Source organism: Lagopus leucura, unplaced genomic scaffold (assembly GCF_019238085.1).
Source record: "Lagopus leucura isolate 7727_CA_CO unplaced genomic scaffold, USGS_WTPT01 Super-Scaffold_100159, whole genome shotgun sequence".
NCBI classification, from domain to species: domain Eukaryota; kingdom Metazoa; phylum Chordata; class Aves; order Galliformes; family Phasianidae; genus Lagopus; species Lagopus leucura.
Genome location: NW_024962335.1, coordinates 28491699 through 28512868, shown reverse-complemented (window position 1 = coordinate 28512868; position 21170 = coordinate 28491699). Strand labels below are relative to the sequence as shown.

Genomic DNA, 21170 nt, shown 5'->3' with positions numbered 1-21170 from the left:
CTAGTACTTGCTTGTTAAAGTGTTTACCTCATTAAACCATTGAAAATGAAGGGCAGCTATAGAGAGGTGTCATCACTCTCCTGCCTTTCTGTTCCCTGAGGAGATCAAACAGATGTCCTCTTGATTACCTTTTCTTCTATTTGAAAAGTGAATTCCAGGTGTATAAAACACAACGTGGATTCCATTTTGTGTCTTTATACAGTGTTAGTAGGTGAGATTGTGTTGCCTACTGTAGTAGGCACCCTTTGATGAAAAGGATAGATTGTGCTTGAAAAGCAAATATTCTTCAACAACTTTATTTCTTTTGGCAACAGGAGCTGCTGCAGAGAGATGACAGAGCATAGTTTTAAGTAACGTCTCCTTCAATAAAACACAGATCTGCTCAGACTACTGTATTATTGGTCTCCCTGCTCACATTGATACTAGTGGGATGTACAATTCACTATGTTTCTTTAAAACCTCGAAGCAAACTGCTTCACTGTAGCGTAACCATACCTTTAGAAGTGGCTTTGCAGTATTAACTGCAGTAAATCTTTAAAGGAAATTCTAATACTGTGGATATTTAAACAATGAGAACGATGCTTCTTCTAAACGAAGGTGGTTAAAACTCCACACTAGAACGAGTCTGAAAGAGATTAATAAGAATGCAGGATCTTTCTACTGTGGAGTTTTGTGTTACCACATATGAGTTGCCAAACTTTCTTCATCTGCTATGGATCACATGTGCCACTGTTGCTGCCTTGTGATGATATGCACAGTGCTACATAAGTGCACTGAGCTGATGTTTTCTCGCATCGCTTGTTTTTGTGCCTCTCCATTGGAGAGTGCCTGGTAACAGCATCATCTGTAGCTTGTTAGATTCAATTTCTTATTTCATAAGACTATTATTTATAGTAAAAATTAAATTTTGGCTATAATTAAAAACAAACATAATGGCGCATACAGGTATGTTTCAAGATGAAATTTAGACATTGAAGAAATTTATTTTAAGGTATATCTTATGCTTTACAAGCAGACTTTAACCTGCTGTGTTTTTATCTAATGTGGGGAAAAGCTGAATACATCAGTTTCTGATGATGTTAGGGTGGGGGGCATCAGGAGGTCAGTTGTGTTGCGGAGCATTAACCAAGGTTGGGCGGTACATTTTGACTGGCTTGTAACTTACAGGTGTTTGTTTTTGAAAGAAGTGCTAAAGAACCAATGAGAAGCACAAGCACGTGCAAGTGTATGAATCTGCCAGTCGAGTAGCGGCAGAAGTTGGTCTGTGACACTATCATAAGTTCTTGGCTGCATCTGCTGTAAAACTTCTTGTCCCTTCAGACCCTTCAATTTTCCATTGCCAGCAAGATTTTCCTGGGAGGAGCTTGCCACTTTGCATTCTCATGTTGGTTTGTCAGAGCCTAAAAGGTTTAACCTCATAACTTTGGTAAGCAATCCTCTTTTTCTGTGGAAGCAAGGGTAAATCTGACTTGGAGGATTGTGACTAAATGATTTTGTTAGTGTTTTGGGGTTTAACTACTATTATAAGTGCTTAGACAAGAAGATGGATGCATCTGGAAAAGGCAGATGTGTTATTGTTTCAAACATGCTAATGATGAACTGCGTAGACAGAAGGAACACTTCTAACAAAGTTGTTCTGTGTTAACTTGCTTGGGCTGTTTGCCTGATAGAGCTATTGTATTTGATATGTGCAATATTCATAAATTCTTAGGAGGCATAGTATTAGATTCTTAATCCTCAGCATAGAAAATATCTAGTAGTTAACTTTTAATGTTATTCCTAATTTGCTTTTTTGGTAGAGATATAATAGCATTAGTATCTAAGTTTTCTTTAAGCGATGCTAACAAGATTGTTCATTGTAACAAGTATGTTTTTATAAAGTAAATATGCAACTAGTCGTTGAAAGAATGAGCGTAGAGAGGCAGACGAGTACAACTGTGAACATTAGCCATTTCACCACAGTGTGGAAAATGTAAGCTTTTACATTTTAAGGTTCCACTGTGAATAGCACACTACTTCCCTTTCTGTTGCTCCCTTTAAATGAAAAAGCTCTAATTTTATGTAGTTATTCAAACTTGTTGATGTCTTTAAAGCTTTCTGTGATGTAGACGTGCTTGAGCAGGTTCAGTGCTGTATTACATCTTTGAGTGAAGCACTTTTCCTAGCTTCCCCAAAGATAACTACTGACTAGTAAAAAAGTTAAGTAATTTAGGAACATTTGGGGCTGATACCACTCTGTCAGTTCTTATTTACACAATAGTAGGTAGCTTCATTGTTTTAAGCATTGTCTTACCAGTATCTTGAGAGTAGTTTAAGCCAACTTAAAACAAAAAAGGGGCAACTATTACAAAAGTCTTGCTTTATAAGTGTGCTTGAAGAAAGCAAGGAATATCAACATACTAAAAGGAAATAGCGACCAGTTGCAACGTGTTAGTCTGCTATGGTTGCACACTTGTCTTAGGACTGTAATTTTTTAAGTCGGGGAAAAAGTGATCTGTGATTTCTATGTAAAGCTTAAATTAAGGCTTCTCTACCATATTTCTCATTTTGAAGGTAATTGATGCCCTCGTGTGGTAGAAGTTAAAATTCTGCTAATCAAAGTTTTTTTTTAAAAAAGAGCATTTTAAGCTCTGATTATTAAAAGAGATCTCTTGAATGAGTATTCAAAGAAGTCCCATACCTTAAAAACAGTATTGCCTTGTAAAATCTGAGTGCACGCAACTGGGTACAAATAAGATAGAAATGTGCTTTTTTTGTTTGTTTGTTTCCCTAAAACTTCAAAGGACACCAAAGGATTAGGGCCATGATTTCATTTGATGTGGACTCTGATGTTGCTGCTCTTGTCTCACATAGGTGATGTGCAGTTCATAGACTATGAGTACTCTGGATACAACTACCTGGCTTATGACATTGGCAATCACTTCAATGAATTTGCAGGTAAAAATTGGATTTATGAGGTGAATTGGACGCAAAAAAAAAAACTTTTAGTTGTCATTCTTGTACTGTGTTCTGTTTTTCATTCTATATCTAGATACATGCATGTAGCTATTAATCTAATGGTCTAAAAATGTGTTAATGTCTCTACTAGCAGGCCAGTTATGTCCTTCCTTTACAGCTCTCAGGTTTTGCAGTTGATCTGTGAAGTGACGCAGCAGAGACTCAACACACTGTAATGAAATACCATGATGTATCTGCAACAGCATAAGTAGTTATTTAATACATAGAATATGCTGTGTGATCACAAAGTTAGAAATGGCAGACTTTACATTTTTTTTCAGTAGTTTTGCATTTCTTTGCTAAGTACTTGCCCTTCGGTTATGTGCTAAAATGAGAAGTAGAGGCTAAGAATGTGGTTGGAAAAAGTGTCAGATTTTAGCATTAAGTTATGGATAGATTCATTCATTTGCTACTTGAGTTTCTTCTGATAAATGCCCCTTCCTTTCACTCTGTAAGAGTGAAATAACCTGTTTATGCAGTGCTACTTTAGAAGATGGAGTGATAGGGAAAACATACACAATTATTAATATAGGTGGAAAGTAAAGTGTGGTGAAATTAGGAGCCTTTGGTTATGCACCTTTCATTGCTTTTCAAATCTCAAGTTCAGATAACTTAACCAAGTATACTCTTGACATTTTAAAAATTTAAATATTTAGGAAACAAGTTAAATTCTCCACAAAATATATTTAAAAGCTTTTGATTAATTTCATCTGGAACTTTTAAGAGTCCAAGTATATCTTTAGGGAGGTAGGTACAGTAAGAAGACTACACACAAGTAATGTTCTTTTGCCACTGACAAGCAGCTGTGTGTCACCTTTCCTATGTTTGATGATCAGACATCGGGAAGAATTTAAGTGCCAGGAGATTGCAGTGGTCATAAAATAGAACTGAAAGAGAATTAGGTATGAAAATGTCATTGCCATGGACATAGGTGTTAGTAGCATGTATGGCCACAACCATCTGGCCATAAGTAGTAGTGTAGATTTGTGGCATGTAATCTGCTGAGGTGAAGCTACTTGTCCTGTGCAAGAAAGCTGTGTACTGTAAACTCTTTCCTGATGCACTTGTACAGTAGGTCTGACATTTCCTTAGTGTTTTTCTGTGTGTTATATGTCAAATCTAGAGTTTCCAGAGTAGAGGGGTCCTAATGCATATGCTTTGTACTACTGATTGCAAATGTGCTTTCTCAGGAATAGCATGTTTAGTATCTAGTTTACTGAGCATACATACTGCTTTAGTCTTCTGGAAGGTGAAACAGAGGAAAGGAGACCAAGAGTGTTTTTCAAAGGAAGAGGTGGTGTGGCTAAGAATGACTTCGAAGCAGGATTAAAAATATTTTTCCACATCTTCTGGGCAGTGATCGACTGTGATCCAAGTCTTGGGACTCCTGGTAGATTGTGTGGCCTGCTGTTTAGAATGTCTAGTATAGACAAATTTGGAGCTGTGTGCTGAAAAGAACAATATGGCAGAAGGGAATAGTTACGGAGATAAGGCTTGTAGTTCTATGTATGGGGAGGCAGAGTAGACTGCTCTAAAGGTTTAGTCTTACAGAGATGAGCTGACAGCATGTACATATCTGGATTCAGCTTTGGATAATATTGCATATGAGCTCCTATTTGATGTGCGGGAGGATTTCTGCTTTGCAGTGCAGATTTTTTTTTTTAAGGTTTGTTAGAGCTAAACTTGTTGCATTTCAAAAGAAATGGAGTGTGCATGTGGATGAAAACGCCATAAATCTTTCTGTGTTGAATGCTATGTGATTCTTGTGTGAGAAATTCTTGCCAGCAAGTAACTAATAAAATCGTATCAAAGTAAAAGTAATTATGTCTTTTCACATCAATTTATGTGTTCGTGTTTGTGGGGGGAGAGAGGGAGAAGGAGTCGCAGGTACTGTGATTCTAATGGTCTTTTTAGATACTCTAAGATTCAGATCTTTTTTTTTTCCCTCCCATAGGAGTAAATGAAGTAGACTACAGTCTTTATCCCAACAGAAAATTGCAGGAACAGTGGCTGAGATCTTACCTCGAGGCCTACAAAGAATATAAAGGATTTGGCACAGAAGTCAGTGAAAAAGAAGTTGAAGTTCTATATGTTCAAGTCAATCAATTTGCACTGGTAAATAACAATCTGTGGATTTGAATGTTAAATGTTGTATTTTTTCTCTGTGGGCAAATAACTGTCAGTTTCTTAACCTGAGTGCTGTGTTACGTAAAGAAAAACTTCTTAGCTTGTTCTGTGAATGTTTTCACCACTTTGTGTGTTGGCTCCAAGCAAAAGGGGCAGTGAGTGTTCAGAGAAGGTGATGAATTTTTTTAGCAAGTATAGCTACTGGCTGGCAAGTCCCTGTGTTGGCAGGAGCTTATGATGGGTCTATGCTGAACTCCTTGTAAGACAGCAGAAAAACAAGGTAGAACTCCATAAATACGTGTAAGTCTTCTGATTTAAAATTTTTTCAAAGATAATTTTTTTTTAGTGTAAAACTAGGATTATTCTGACTTTTCTAACGAGTGACTAGACCTCTCTTTAGAATCTTTCAGTACTACCATAATTCTTTCCTTCCATTCAGTGTTCTGGAAAGCTGTGTGATTTAAACTGTAGCAAAATGCGTATGCAGTCTTAAGGGTCCCATGGGGTTTTCTGAGGGCTGACTGTGTGAGTCTGTTCCCCTGATCGTCTTCTATATTGTGTGTCATACTATCTCCTGTCTGCTGTCAGTCTGCCTTCTCAGACTTCAGATGTAAAAGCTTCACTTCATTTTGCTTTCTTCTAAAAGTAAAACATGCTAAACTGTTCTTAGGCTAACTAAGGCTAAAATGCCTGTTAGATCTTAATTTAATTTCTCTTTCTGACTAATCCATACACACCAGAAATGCCTTCAATAAGGAGATTATCAAGCTCATGTCCATTGTGTATATTTGTTTGAAAGTTCATTAACAGTCACATCATTCATAATAGTTTCAATCAGAAATTGAGCACGGGCCTCCAGGCTGTCTGGACAATCTGGACTGGTAAAGCAGTCATGGTTGAAACGGGTTACAAAAGTGTAAATGGTGAGGAGCTGCTTTTCCGTAGCTACAGATCATGCTTTTGTCCAAGTCAGTAGTGAAAGTGAGTTGTGCTTGTTATAACCTAAGGGCATAATCAAAGGTTCAACTGGAATTCTCTATATACACTAGAGTTGAGTATATGTAGGATATTAACAGGAAATTGTTTAATAAATAACAGTAGTAGCAGTTCTATTTCTATTAACATGATGTATATAATTGCACAACAATTTACTTAATAGATGATGAACTCTCTCACAACTGCGGCATCATTTTTCTTGGGGAAAAAAAACCACAACAAACATAGTGTCTGGAGGCCAATAAATTTACTCTGCCAGTAGTTTTATAACACATATCAGTCTCTGTGATGAAGACATACTAAGCAAGTTTACAAAGACGGATTTGGAGAGAGTTCTCTTGTAGATGATTCTTTTATTTCAATGTAAAAATGCACTTAAATATGCTGTTATACAGTGCTAATCTTTCCTAATTTTTTGCCATTAGGCTTCCCACTTCTTTTGGGGATTGTGGGCTCTAATTCAAGCCAAATATTCCACCATTGACTTTGATTTTCTAGGGTAAGTATGCTTGCTTCATATAATCATACAATAATTGAGGTTGGAAGGGAATTTTGGGACCCTCTGGTTAAGTTATCCCAGCTATCATAATCTGTGAGGTTTGAGGTGTCTAATCTGTGTGGTTGTACTGTAACTTCTGAATTGAAAATAAATGTAGACAGCTTTTATAGTCTTTTTTCCCTTTCTCCTGAAAACTTTCTAAATTAATATATGCCTTTGGGCTAAAATAGTGTAACAAGGCAAGGCTTTTAACTAGAGGAGCAAATGCTTTTAAGGATAAAAGGGTTTTTTTGAAGAGACAAAGACACAGAAGCAGACCAGTCATTGTGCTGTGCTAGTTGTCAGAAGATGTATGTCCCTAACGGTAAGAGTCAGGAAATGGGCCTCTTGTATAAAAAAGTTAGCTTACATCTTATTGCACAGAATATTGATCTTAGAAATTCTGAACATTTGGAAAAGAACCTCTGTAATGCCAACGAGCATTAAGTTTTGCTTACCGAAACAATGGCTAATGGTTCTGTTTCACGTAGATGTCTGTGGCTTTTTGTTTTTAAAGTCTTTCATCACAGCAAGCAGTCAAAGATATCTGTCTTTTGTTGGAAACTGGCAGAAGTGATAAAATCCATCATTTCACTTTAGCACGAGTCTCTGCTTGAGTTGAGGATATTTTTTCTTTAATGACTAAGCCAGTTTACTAGGCTTAGTTGTGCTGCTGTGTAAATGATGCCAATGTGAATTTCTTGTGTGGCTTTGTACCCAGTTAATTCCAAGGAGAAGTGCTTATAAGTAACCGCTAGATGGCGCAAAAAGCAAGTAAAAGCGCAAGTGAGGAGACCCAGCCGTGTTGCGGTTCAGAAAAATAGCATTCTTCCAATGAGCAAGATTTTTTTTTTCCTTTTTTTGGGGCGGAGGGAGGGAACTGTAGCTGTCAGTTGTAGGACATTTTATTAAGAACAGTAAGCATGAAGATGGCACCTCTGATAACACTCAAAATAGCATTTGTTTTCCAAACTCTAGCAAGCTGGGAGGAGTGGCGGAGTGGTGGTATTGAGGAAGTACCTTAGTATGGTTATTCTATTCTTCCTCCTTTGGTAGGTGCTATGGGTTAGTATTTGAAAGAAGCCTCTGGGGTAGGTGAACTTCTGAGTAGACCTAGCCTGTCTGTTTCTCATTGTCTGCTCTTAACTTCAGATCTTTTTCCCTTTAAATAGGTATGCAATTGTTCGTTTTAACCAATATTTCAAAATGAAGCTGGAGGTCATGATGTTAACTCTCCCAGAGTAAAGAAGAAGAGTAAACTTACCAAGTGGATAGAGAATCCCTGAATCTTTTCTGAACGGATACTGGAAAAAAAGCTAAACATTTGTTGAAGTTCTGTAATGCTCACTTGGTGGTTCTTGCTTTATAAATAATGCCTCTAAACAGTCCTTCAATGTTAAATTTAATATGAAGAGCATACGTACTGCTGTTGATATACAATGGATTAGAAATTTGCTAAATCTGAAAAACTTGTGGAAATGGCAATTTAATCCTTTTTTGTAATTTAACATGTTGTATGTGAAATATTTATTTTAAGTTTAACATGATTCCATTGCTGCTTTCATCAGTTTTTGTAAAAGTTGGGTGCAGATGGTGAAGTTTTTCCAAAGGATTTGTTTAACAACTTGTTTTATTGAGCTGCATTAACTTATATTAGGATCTACACGGTCAGAGGATATCAACCTTTTAGATCTGTACAGTCAAAATGTGAGATACTGGTCACAGGTATGTAGTAACTAGGGGAAAAGGTTAGGATGATCTTTTTAAGTTTTTTTTTTAATTTTATAAAGAAAAAGGTAGCTTTCCATCTTATGGTACTTATCTTTTGTATAAGAATCAGCCTTCTTGCTAAAGTGATAAATGATGTTTTGACTTTCCTTTCTTTGTGTTAAGCTGTTGAAGCGTGAATGTTCTGTGGCCATCAAATTCTTTTAGACTCCATACCATCACAGTGTTAGATGGGAAGTGTACCATCTCTAACTTCTGTGGGAAAGCTGCTTGCTTATTAAGCGTACTTCTTAAACAAAAGACCACTGTTCAAAATTTGTATTATTTTTTGAAACTTGATTCAAAATTTGAACACTATTCTGGTCTCTGATATGCTTCAGCAGTATCTGACGAAATGGACTATTGAACTGCAAATTAGTGAGCAGAGATCCTGTTGCACTGGGGAGCAAGACACTTAGGTTTACAGTTTGTTATATTGTATATTGTCTTTCCTTCTGCTTTGTCATCATCTAACCTTGGATTCTAGTCTTAAATGCTTGATCCCGTTGTTGCAAATTCCGTGAGTCTGTTTTTCTTCTGTGGCAGCAAATTACGTTTCAAAATCTCCAGTTTGAAGGATAACATGAAGAAGTATGACTTGAACAATAGGACTTTGATAGTCACACACAGCTTTTTAAAGCTATTATACCAAGAATGGCCTGGATTGCAAAATGTGAATTGAAAAGAAAATGTTTACTTAAGAAAACCATATGTAAGCTTAAGTGGAAAAGAGGCTTTAAAACTCTTTTAGAAGAGATGGGGAGAAACAACAAAAATAAAACCAACAAGGCAATTTGGAGTTGGGCAGGCATATACTCAGCTCTTGGGTATACTCTGAAAAACTTTGCACTTTGGTCACTTAAGTGCCCACATGTACAAAGTCTGTGTGTGCATATACACATGCGGTCACAAACTTAGCTGAAGAGTAAATATTACGGGGAGAAGCTCCAGCAAAGATATTTATTCTGACTTGCTTTGTGACATACTGTTGTGTGTGTGTGTGTATATATACATATAAATAACATATACATACATGTGTGCTTTAAAGCTTTTTTGATTCTTTTAAGACAAAGAAGGTTGATGTGAATGAAGAATTTTCACCTTGAACAACCATTTTGAATGGCATTCTTTTTTTTTTTTTTTTTAATAAAAGCAAGGGTTGGGTTTTTCCCTCTTGTTTATATTCATCTCTGAAACTTTTCTTTTTTGTTGTTTTTTAATTATTTAGTCAAAACCTTAACTGTAATGCAATGGTAAAACTGGGCTTTATTTTTTTTCTGTAACTTGAAGTTGGATAACCCTTTTTGTTAGCATTTGCTAGCTGGAGGCTAATATACTGGACAAACTATCTTGGTAGTTAAATAGAAATGAATACCTAAAATTGACATTTATATTTTCTTTTGTAGCGGATATAGAGGATGTTGCTAGAGCTCATGAAAGCACTGAATATTCTCATTTTCTGTAGTTTCCCTTGTAGGCATGATTGACATATATTGAGTAATAGCCTGCTGTCTTTGTAGTCCCTTCAAGTATGGCATGATCTCTTTGGAAGTAAGGTTGATAAAGATTTTAGAACTTGATTTTTTTGTTTATTTTCTTCAAATGGTGTCTTTGTTTCTGGCAATGTTGCTTTGTTTTTAAAAATGTGTAAGAGTCTGTGAAATTCAGTTGGTCTTGGGAAATCCAGCACTTGACAGATCCTGTCTAACTTTCCCAACAGCTTGCAACCCACATTCCCTTTTCAAGTACCAGTTCTATTTAAGTTTGAAATCAGTGTAACTTTTTTTCAGTAGTGTTTTGTTTATATAGTTCAAGTAGCAATAACTGTAGAAGTGGAAACTTAGAAACTCGCTTCTGCAGAACCAAAGCTCTTTGTGAACGCAGCTCAATCTCATTCTTATGGAGTTAATTTCCACTGAATCTCCCGTAAAAGCACTTTCAAGCAGATAGTAAATACTGCAAGCTTTTTCTGAGCCATTTTGAAGAAGCACAAGGATTATCACAGGTTGTAGTGGTCAACTTTGCAGTACTGATAGAGGCTTTCATTTTGCATGTTGAAGTTCATTTTACACACTTTAATACTGCTTTGCATCAGCTTTCTTTCAAGACAAGTACAGAATAAAACAATTCCTGATACAAGGTTCGGAGAAAATACTGTAAACTTTTCCAAAATGAAATGCCAGTTACCTTGATTTTTGTACCACATCACATTTAGCCAGTAGCACTCAGATATTCTCATTTGCAACAGAATACCTACAGATGTATTAAGTTTGAAGCAGTAGTTTTTTCAATAGCATTGCAAATATTGAGGTAGCTCGAAACTGTGAATACAGGACATTCTGAATGTAAGTTAGGTACTAAAGCACCAAACTAGAGAATGTGTACTTGTTCTGATTAGTTTCTCTCAGTCTCTTAATAGCAACGTTAAGATATTTGAAGGAGGGCAAAAAAGACTGAGCTCTAGAAGCATCCTGTAGTAGTTTGACTGTGACTTGCCAAGAAGATACTCTGTTGCCTTTATGTTAAGCTAAGGGCATAAATGCCAAAATTAATAATTCTTACTGTAGTTAAACCTGTAATGTAAATATAAAGAGGATTATTAATAATGGCATTCTTGCATAAATAGCATCAAGTCAATAGACCATAGTGGCCTGGTTGCTTTTGTAAAGCAGAATAGTGTGAATTTTTTTCTTCTCATTTCTACAGTCAGATCCGGCTAATCAGTGCTTAATTTTTTAAGTCGTTTAAGCATTACAGATTTCTGAGTAGCTGATCTGTTCTTACATAATTTTAAATTCGTTTATATGTCTTGATTTGCATTTTGGAATTACCAAATTCGTATTAACCAGATCTGACTGTGTATGTATATAAAACAGTGTAAATAACCATTTGTAAATTAGTGTGAATTGTACTGTACCTTGCTTTTATGGACTTGTGTATTGCATTGTATTCTCTCCTATTTTGTAGAAATTTTGATGTAAAGAAGAAATCTAACTCTGTGTGCTGACTTCTTTTGTTAAATTTATCTGTAACAAAGCATAGTAGTTACGTTCAGGTATCCATTTATAGCCTTGGACACCCTGTGTCTTTTTTCCCTGCTACCTTTTTGAACATCTTGCTCTTGGGAATGATTCTGGGGGAAAAAAAAAGTAATTCATACAATGCTAAGATGAAGAGAAAGTCTGTTCTGATAGGGCAAATGATATATCTGAGGTACCTGTAAGTACCTGCGGTATAGGGAAGGCTGTTAAAATTAAAAAAAATTCCTATACATTCTTGAATGCTGGTGACTTCTAAACCATAAGCATGTTGAAGTACTCTTAAGTGTGCGCTCCCGTGTGACAGCAATTGAGTTAGTTGTGAAAGAAGTCTCCGAATTTAAATGTTTTTGGTGGATATAGACTTAAAATAGGATTAGTTGCTAACTTGTAAATGCTTATAATGACCCCCTCAACCTCAGATCACTCAAGTGGTTCTACCAGTCACTTTTGTTCACACTAGAATTAGTTAGTTTGCTTAGACTATCTGAGACTTAGATGAGGAGGTATTTTTCCTGTGTGCACTGCTCTCCCTCTGCAACCTCCAAACCCTAATTCATTAGGGGAAACATGATTATAAAAGCTTCCTTTCCATACTTAATCCATATTTTTTTGACTGAAATTCTGTTCTGATTTATTAGTATATGACTCCTCATCAGAATTATTTTGCATGAAGTCCCTTGCTAAAGGGACCTTTGACCTTGGAAGTGAACCATAGGCAGTTGTTGTCCCCAAATGGCCAACTGTATTTCATTACTGTTGCCTTTCAATACCAATCTTGAACTGCATGATGTCCTACAAGCTTGTCCATAGTGTGTTTTTACTGGAAAACACGGGTGTGTGAATCTTGTTGTCCATCTGACGAATTGATCTTGATACAGTTGTCACATGTTGTCACCTCTGCCTGCACTGGATGAAAAGTACACATGCTTATCAGCGTTGATAGTAAAGTTACTGAGGATCCTGGGAAGTGAGCTGGTCATAGAAGTGTCAAGAGATGGGTTGGGCTCAATAGATACAGGTAAAAGGAAATCCAAATGGAAATGAGAACTTCAACATAGCAAGTTACTGAATACGCCTATTGCATGGTGTAAGGACAAGAGCAAATGGGTAAAGCTTGTTTCCAAGTTAAAATTTATTTTAAACCATTTGCTAGCTAGAAAAGGCTTACACAATTAACTCCTGCCAAAAGGAATCTTAAGGTAACTGCTTTTCTAATTGTAACTTTGCTCTGTAGCCCACTGTAATATGATTTCTTGCTCAGGGTAGTTCTCCCTGTAGCTAGTAGAAGAGGTTGACCTCATCCTATCTGTTTTGGGTTAGCTACCTGTTCTTCACAGATACTGTTTTTCCTTTTTGTATTTTTAAATGTGTTCGCAGATGCATGTGAACATGCAGACTTCACGCTGAATGTTTTCATTAGATTTAAGAGAGATGAAAAGCTATGACCTTTGGTCTTGCACAGTATAGATCTTCTGTTAGCCAGCCACATAACTTAAGGGAACTCTTGGCAGTGAGAAGCCACACAAATTTAGGTGGGGTATGTCAGAAGAAAGCAACGTTTGTGGCCTTTAGACCTCTGGAATGGAAAGGAAAATGTGCAAATTGTTTGCATGTGCCAGTTGTGTGGAGGTGCTTAAATGATGTGGTGAGATGCTGGCTGATTTTTTTAAGTGACTTTTCTAAGTGATTTATCTGTACAGTTTTAAGTTGCTGTACCTAGAAACCAGCCAAATTAGGGGGGCAGAGAGGGAGGAGACATTCTAAAAAAGTACCTATATGTTAAAATATAGTTAATTTGCAACCCTTCAGGTGCATGTTGGGCCTTTTCATTTATTTGACAATGTAGATAATGTTGTGCACCAGGTGGTTCAGTAAGGTTTTATTATCCATGATAAATGTCAGAAAACTGACTGAATGTGGGCTGGGCCTGAAGTCAGAGTATATGTAGTCTGACCTGAGAACAAGTGGCCAGGCTTTACCAGATTAACCCCCTTCTGATTCATAATTTTACACTGTTTGCTTCTGTAGCCTTCTGAAAAATTTTGAGCATTTGTCTTAGATTCCCTGTTGAGTAGAATTTTAATTAACAGCCCCCCAAAATACGTGATGCTTATGGACCTTAGGAAATCCTGGTGCCGGTTAAGTCATGTGAACATTTAGAAAGCACATTACTTGAAAATGTAGCGAACGTTAAAAATAAATGGTGAAATTACTTCAGGTACTGCACCAGCCTTATGTTCTGTGATGTTGCAACTGCATGTTTTTTCATGATGTAGTATTTTTTTTTCCACATAGTAGAGATTCATGCAAAATACAAGATGAAGGAGACCACAGAAGAGAAGCATTGAAAACTGTTACATGCAGTCCCGTAAAATGCAGAATAGATTGGGGAAAAAAGTTTCCTAGCTTTTGGTGGTAGTAACTGTCAACTGTTATACAAAAATAATTAAAAAAAAAAAAGAGTAGATGTCAAGTCTTAAGTGTGTGACAGACTTTTTTTTAATTTTTTTTTTTAATAGGTAGAAACATTCTTAACATTTTGTATCTCAAGTACAATCTGTGGTAGTCAGTAATGCTGCTTTGTACACAAGTGCTTTGAATAGTCTCAGCACCAAGAATGTATCCAATCTTTAATATAACTTAGATTCTTTAGTTCTGTCTCAAGCGTCTTAATCCAGCTGTCTACAACCCTTTAATTACTTGCAGAAACAGGGCCATAGCATAGTAGGGATATATTCCTCTTTGTGTCTCTTTTTATTAAAAAACAAAAACAAAAACAATATTTGCCAGTGTTCTTTTAAACATGAGTCCATTTATGTGCTGTGAATAAGTTAAATTTAAGAAGCAACCTTTATCTTCTGGCACTGTCATCCCCCCAAATGTCCCCATGACCCTTTTTGTATGTTGTGGAGTTTAGGTGCATCACTTATCCATTGGAGTGAACTGTATTTCTTTTGAACTAAATGTTATTGAAGCTCTATTATAAGGCCTTCTACCACTGATTAAATGAAGTAATGTACCTTCAAAAGAGATTTATATTGTGTAAATAATTTCAAACTGCAACAATAAAGTTTGTTTCTAACTGCACTATTGGCGTGTATTGTGGTGACTTTACTTTCCCCAGATTTAAAAAAACTGTGGAATACTTAAAGAGTTGTTGTAGGCTTTTGACTTGTGCTAAAATGCATACCTCTATCTGGGATTAATGACCTATCTGAAAGTGCAATGCTTTGAGCTAGCGCTCTGCTTGCACAATGTTGACTCTTAAAATTTTTGCATATTAAATAGCCTAGGTCATTAGCTATTAAAATTTTCACATCTGGGAGGCAGGACTTTATTGAACATGGCTGTCAGTAGGGATCACTACTGAAGAACTGGGGGAAGAAGTCCATCCTGCCGTCAAGTTCTACTCGTGCACAGTAAGGGCTGTGCTAACGGCTTTGTTTTACAGGCTCTGCCTCCAGTGCTAGGGGCATAATGTTAGGCAGTTGCTTGGGGAATGTATAATGAGTATTAGTAAAATTCTGCTGCCTTCGTTTTATTTGTGCAACTGTAAAGACAGTGATTTCACCAAAGCAGAAACTATTTGGGCTTGAGTACAAAGACAGGCTGAGGGAGCTGGGCTTGTTCAGCTTGGAGAAAAGAAGGCTGCGGGGTAACCTAATTGCAGCCTTTCAGTATCTAAAGGGAGCCTATAAAGAGGAGGGGAATCTATCCTTTGAAAGGGTTGATAACAGCAGGACAAGGGGAAATGGTTTGAAGTTGAGGGAGGGAAGATTTATGTTGGATGTCAGGGGGAAGTTCTTTACAGAGAGAGTGGTGAGGTGCTGGAACAGGCTGCCCAGAGAGGCTGTGGATGCCCCGTCCTGGAGGAGTTTAAGGCCAGGTTGGATGGAGCAGGGGGGTTAAATGAGGAGATTGGTGGCCCTGCATGCGGCAGGGGGGTTGGAGATTCATGATCCTCGAGGTCCCTTCCAACCCTGGCCATTCTGTGATTCTGTGAGCAGCCTTAAGCAATTGACCACTGTGAATTTATTGAGGGAAACGCTGAATCAGAGTTTGTATCCGTAATGGATCTTCCTTCTCACTGAAAATTTCTTTCCTACATACACTAAATAGAAAATTTTAGTTTTCTTAGGTCTAGTGGGCTTGATTAAAGAGTTACCAGTCATTGTGTATGTTGGAAGGTATGGATAGAACAAGCAAGTCCTGTTGAGTGCAAAAGAAAACGTATCATTGGGCTTGAGAGAAACCATTAACCCTGCTTTGTAGGATACTTGAGATCCATGCATCTTGGTTTAAGTAGATTTTTTTTTTATTATTAAATGTAATAATTCCTTCTTAATTTGGAAGACCTCTGCCTTTTAAACTTAGTGGTTGTTTTCCATTAGTGCAGTGGTCACACAGTAATGTTCTGTATGCGCAGAAATTGTGGCCTGAGTCTCTAAAACTTCAAAGCATTGCTGTCACTGACCTAAACCTGTGTCTTACTAGCACTAGGCTTTTTGTCAAGGCACTGTTTCTGTTACAGGATGGGTAAGACCAAAGTTGTTTTTCAGTTTAATGGAAAACATTCAGTGACAAGAGATCTAGGGTTACTCATCCACGCAGAATTGCTGCCTGGAACAAGGAGATGATGTTTCTCTGGAGTCTCTGTCTTGGCTTTACAGAAAATGCTGAGCAAGCTCATACTTGAGCTAGAAGTTGTCACTGGGGAGTAATACAGAGTTTTTTGAAGGCCAGTCTAGAAATCAAGATCTTGAGTAGAGCATTTTCCTCAAGATTTGTTAACAAACTACAAACGCATGATAGGGAAAACAGTGGTGTATGTACTGAATTTCAATACAGTATGTATTGAAATGTCAACTGTGTAAAATGTGCACCTGTGGAAAACAAAGGTTGGCTTTAATTTTTAAGTTTCTATCAGATTTATTAAATAGAAGCCTTTACACCCACTAGCACAGCAGAGTCAAGTTGCACAGGAGTGTGTTGGAATCCTCTATGCATGTCAACATATGTGTCCTAACGACAGCCTCATTTTACAACCCGTCCTTTCTACTGACAGCTTTTCTCTCTTTAAGTTTCACAATGTGCTTTTACTGCTGACAAGTAAGGACTGAAACATTTCTTTCATCAGGAACTAGCTTTGAAATGGCAAGTGTGACCTTTGGCTTGTATACTCTTGGAAGTCTTGCTTAAGCTGCTAACCATAACTTGTTTTCTTCCCATCCCCTGTTCATGTTCCCTGCAATTAGACTGCAGTTCATCCTTATCTTAATTTCTTGCAGTGCTATTTAGAATAATGCTACTTCTCAGTATTTCAAAGTTTTAGGAGTATGAATAGAGCAGTTACTTCAAAGGCCAAAGGTGGTGTCTCCTTCAAGTGACTTCATGACTAACTGGGCAAGTCAGATGCACAGCTTTTTCTTCATTGCAGTTATTTTCTGTTGACACCTTTTTTTGTGTCATGTGGAACAGAACAGGAGGACAGACTCCAGCACTTACCCGCAGGTGGCAATGAAGCTGCAGGCTGTGTCTCATTGTTCAAGAAGCATTTCAAGACAGTTTATTTCTGTAGTATAGCATGCCTTACATTGAGTTAAATGGGAAAAGGGTGTTCTTTTATCTCTCGATGAGTTGCAGCCAAGATCTGTAATTGCCTTGCTCTTAATGTTGCATAACTGTTAGCAAGACTCAAGCCAAGCATTAATGAATTTCATCAGAACTTCATTTTTTAATGAGCATCATTAATCGTTAGTCATGCATGCTGCAACCTACACTTCTCTAAAGTGGGGATTTGCCAATCGTCTTGCACTATAAAAACAGCAGCATATTTTCCCCAGATTTTATCAGTAAAATAACAGCATGAAAAGACTGGAGCTAGGGAGACAAAAAAGTGCCTCCTTTATTTGAACTTTTAAATACTTGAGATGCTCTCTGAAAGTTAGTCTGCAATTTCTGCTTGTGAGCAGCTGCTGCTGCCCAGCTTTCTTCTCTACAGGCTTTGATAATACTGTGAGAGCTGGTAGGGATCTTACGTACCAAACTTGAGAGATACGCCTACCATGGATTCTTAAGATGGATTCACTGGGCTTCCTCTAGCTCTTGTTACAAACTCCCATAAGTTTTTTAAGGCAAACCTTTTCAGCTTTGGAAAAATGACAGCTAGTGATCCACTGTCCAGTATTTATTCCTTCAGGTTGTGCCTAAAAACCACAGAAGGAACATCAGCTTCCTGACTGCTTCAAGCACTTGTCTGGGTTTAGCAATTCAGGTGACCAGTCAGTGCTTGTCCGGATTCACTCCCCCAAGTGCCACTGGGGGAGAGCAAGTGAATGGCTCCTTAATCTACAGTTAAACCACACCAACAGCAATACTTTATTTGCACTGAGCTGCCTTATAGCTCATTCATACTCCCTCTATAACCGATTGGAGCTGACTACTTGCAGAGGTGGGTGAATTAAGTTGTCACGCAGATGTCACTGTGTGTATTAGAGCTTTATGAGAAACAAAACCTTTTTCTTGTTGTGAATACTAGAGGGATTATGATTACTCTTATCTCCAGCCCCTATAGTGCAACATCTCACTAGAGATAGATGCTGGTTAGTACCAAGATTTCAAAAGCAGATTAAACAAGCAAAAGAGATCGAACCGCATCTAAATACTGCACAATAAATACACACAATATATGGATTGCATCAATGAATTGGTGACTGAAACTACTGAGATCTCTTTTCTGTGCCAAGTTTTTTACGTCATTCATTGTTCTGATTTATAGCTGCTTCCTGGGAGAATGATGTGCTTGTGTTAGGGTACTGCAAGTGGAGAACTACTTTGAGTCCCAAAATCAAGGGTTATTATGTTTTGTCACTGAGTAATATTATTTTGTCATATCGTACTTCATAATGCTGGACCAAACAGGGTATTGCTGCTGTTTCAAATCCTCCTTTGGGTTATGAACAAATGCACACATCAGGTGGAATCATCGGCATGACTGTGTATCTGTTTGGTTTAATACCTTGCTCTGCTGTTAACCTGTTAACTAGCCCAATCTGGGCCATCTACCTGTGTTTTAAATTTCCTTTTTCCCACCATATTTTACATAGGTCACTTGGGTCTTAGTTTTATCCTGTATACTGATAAAAATGTGTCAGAAATGCAAACACCTACTACTAGCACAATTAAACAAATCCCTTTCTGTATATATATGTCTGTATAACAAATACAATACAATTAGTGCAAATAATGTAAATAAATTCATGAAGATCTAAAACCAAAACAAAGTCTTCTGAAACTGAAAAGCATGATGAGATTTTGAGAGCTGAAAATGCTGTGAGCAGATAGAGGACACTGTTCTTTAACTCCATCAGTTACTTACAGCTGGTTGTGAACAATCTTCTACCAAAACCATCAGTCCTAACTGCTGTCTATTGTGAGTACTCTAAAGAGAGCAAAAAAACAGCTGGCTGGCAGATATACTTTCCTTGTCAAGGGAAATAATCTGAAGTTGTAAAATGTTATCTTACTGTGGTATTGTTCTATCAAGAAACACTTGGCATAAAATAATTCCATTTCATAAAATAACATAAAATAATTCAATATTTATTTAAATACATAGTATCCGGGTCACGGATGACAGATAGTATCTCTGAGTTGCAATATCTAACTACTGACTGTATTTTTTAAAATAGAGCAGTAAACGAACAATTATCTGTGCTATGAATGAGCTTAGACATGCAAAGCTCTTTTGCTTTTTACTTTGTGTGTAAATATACAGAGAGAGAAAGAGACAGTCTTCCACTCAAGGACCTTGCAACAGAAATAAAGGTAAAAGAGGGTCGTGTTCCCATTTTACAGGTAAAGAAGAACACAGTAGAAGTATAAATTGCAAACCCAGCTTTACACAATGGCTTTGGTAACATGAGCCAGAATCAAACACAGATATTAAACGGATCAAGGTTTTCAAATGCCTCTTTCTCCTGAGGAGAAATGGTGCTCACTGAGACTCAAATGTTCCTATGATTGTGTTCTATTTACTGAAAGTTTCCTGAGATCTGGAGTGATGTATAAGGCCTTGATGAAGCTGTCTTTTCAATTAGGAAGGCAAGCACGTATCTCTCCTGCATGTGTGTGTGTCTCCTCAGCACTGGGATGGTTCTTCTAGAAAGGCTCTTTTTGTCACCCTCCTAAAACCAAGGCAAAAGAGACACTCTTATAAGAGACGACAGAAAAACTTTGAAAGTTCAAAATGCTTTTGTGAAATAATTTCCAGGGTACTATTTTACTTGTAAATCCAAAGATCCACCTGCAACAATTGCTGACAACACTAACAAGTGAATGATATTCAGCGTAATTTCGGATCCCCTAACGATTTCCTGGCTATCCTTTGATTATCTGCCATGTGCAAGCAGCCAGTCTTGACTTGAAGGGAACCTGAAATGGAGAGTTCTCTGCATGGGCAGATACCGTGTTCTTAAGTTCAGAATATGTGTGAATTCATTTGCTTTAAATTCCTTGTGCTTTTCTGTACTTCAAATTTTACATTGCTGTTCTCAGAACCGTAAGGTGTACTCCACTACTGACCCTCTCTGTGTGTCCTTATTGCTTCTCCCCTGCATTCATGTAATTATTTGTTGATATTTCTCGATTAATAATCAGTGATCTGTTCCACCAAGGCAGAGTTACCATCAGGCAGCATCTCCCTGCGTTAGGACAACATCTAGATTTCTTTGCACTGAGACCCATGGTACTCGAGTCACTGAGTTCGCAACGTGATCCTGATTGCACTATGATGGCCCTGACTGCTCTGCCAAACTGCTTGTTGCCTAGAAATTGGTCAAAAACACTTTTATATTCATGTTAGGATCACAGATGGCACTACTAAATAGCAGTGGGCCGTGAACTGTTCCCTCTCACCAGATATCTGACAAACGGTAATAATTCACCACTGACAACTATTTTTTGAGATCTGTGATTTAGCCAGTTTTTAATTAGAGCTCGCTAAAACAATTCTTCTGTAAAAAGAATTCTGTTTGTCAAAATCCAAATGTTTTGCAAGTATGTGTCAATTCTGACAAATATTTTTAACAAGAAAAAGTCAAAACATTTCATTTTTACTTTCTTGATTTATTTTAATAATATCGAAACATTTTGTTTTGATATAAGATAAAACTGTTTTGACTTCATCCTGTTTTCATTTCATTTTTTTTCTATATAAAAGTATCTTTAACATGCTTCAGATTAAATATACCAGCTAACACTTCATATCTGACATAAAAGAAAAGCTCAAGTGAGATGGATAAACATTATCCAAATTAAGTATTGGAAACATGTTGGTAGTTCTAAATCAGCTTGGAAGCAATTTTTAACCCATTTTACTCTGATTTGGAAACTGTCTCAGCTACTCTCCAGCATTGGATGTGGTCCATGACTGATATCCAGAAGGGGAGGGTACAAAAGTACTGGTGTGTCATTGTCATCTTCCCCTATGTCACCTCTCCAAATGTGTGCTCTAAAGTCTCACAGGGCCAAATGAAAGGCTTCAAAATCAATATTGACACTGAAAACATTTATCATCTTGTGGCTCATAACCAGGTATTATGAGGCATGGATGAGAGGATAGTTTGCTGTTTTTCCAGAGCCATGACAGGCTCTGTGGTGTCTTTACCCATGCACTACATTGGATTCTTGATTCAGCACCTTGA

The 21170-nt window shown here is 37.3% G+C and overlaps 1 protein-coding gene across 1 annotated transcript in view; it reads left to right on the top strand.

The window, feature by feature from the left end:
* The window catches only part of ETNK1 (ethanolamine kinase 1), a 32837-nt gene extending 18284 nt beyond the window's left edge, over positions 1–14553 (top strand). Inside the window, exons 5-8 of the mRNA XM_042889921.1 lie at positions 2854–2937; positions 4952–5112; positions 6546–6619; positions 7831–14553. Coding sequence (XP_042745855.1) covers positions 2854–2937; positions 4952–5112; positions 6546–6619; positions 7831–7903 — 392 coding nt within the window. The 3' untranslated portion in view covers positions 7904–14553. The remainder of the gene's footprint in view (positions 1–2853; positions 2938–4951; positions 5113–6545; positions 6620–7830) is intronic.
* Positions 14554–21170: the final 6617 nt, after the last annotated feature.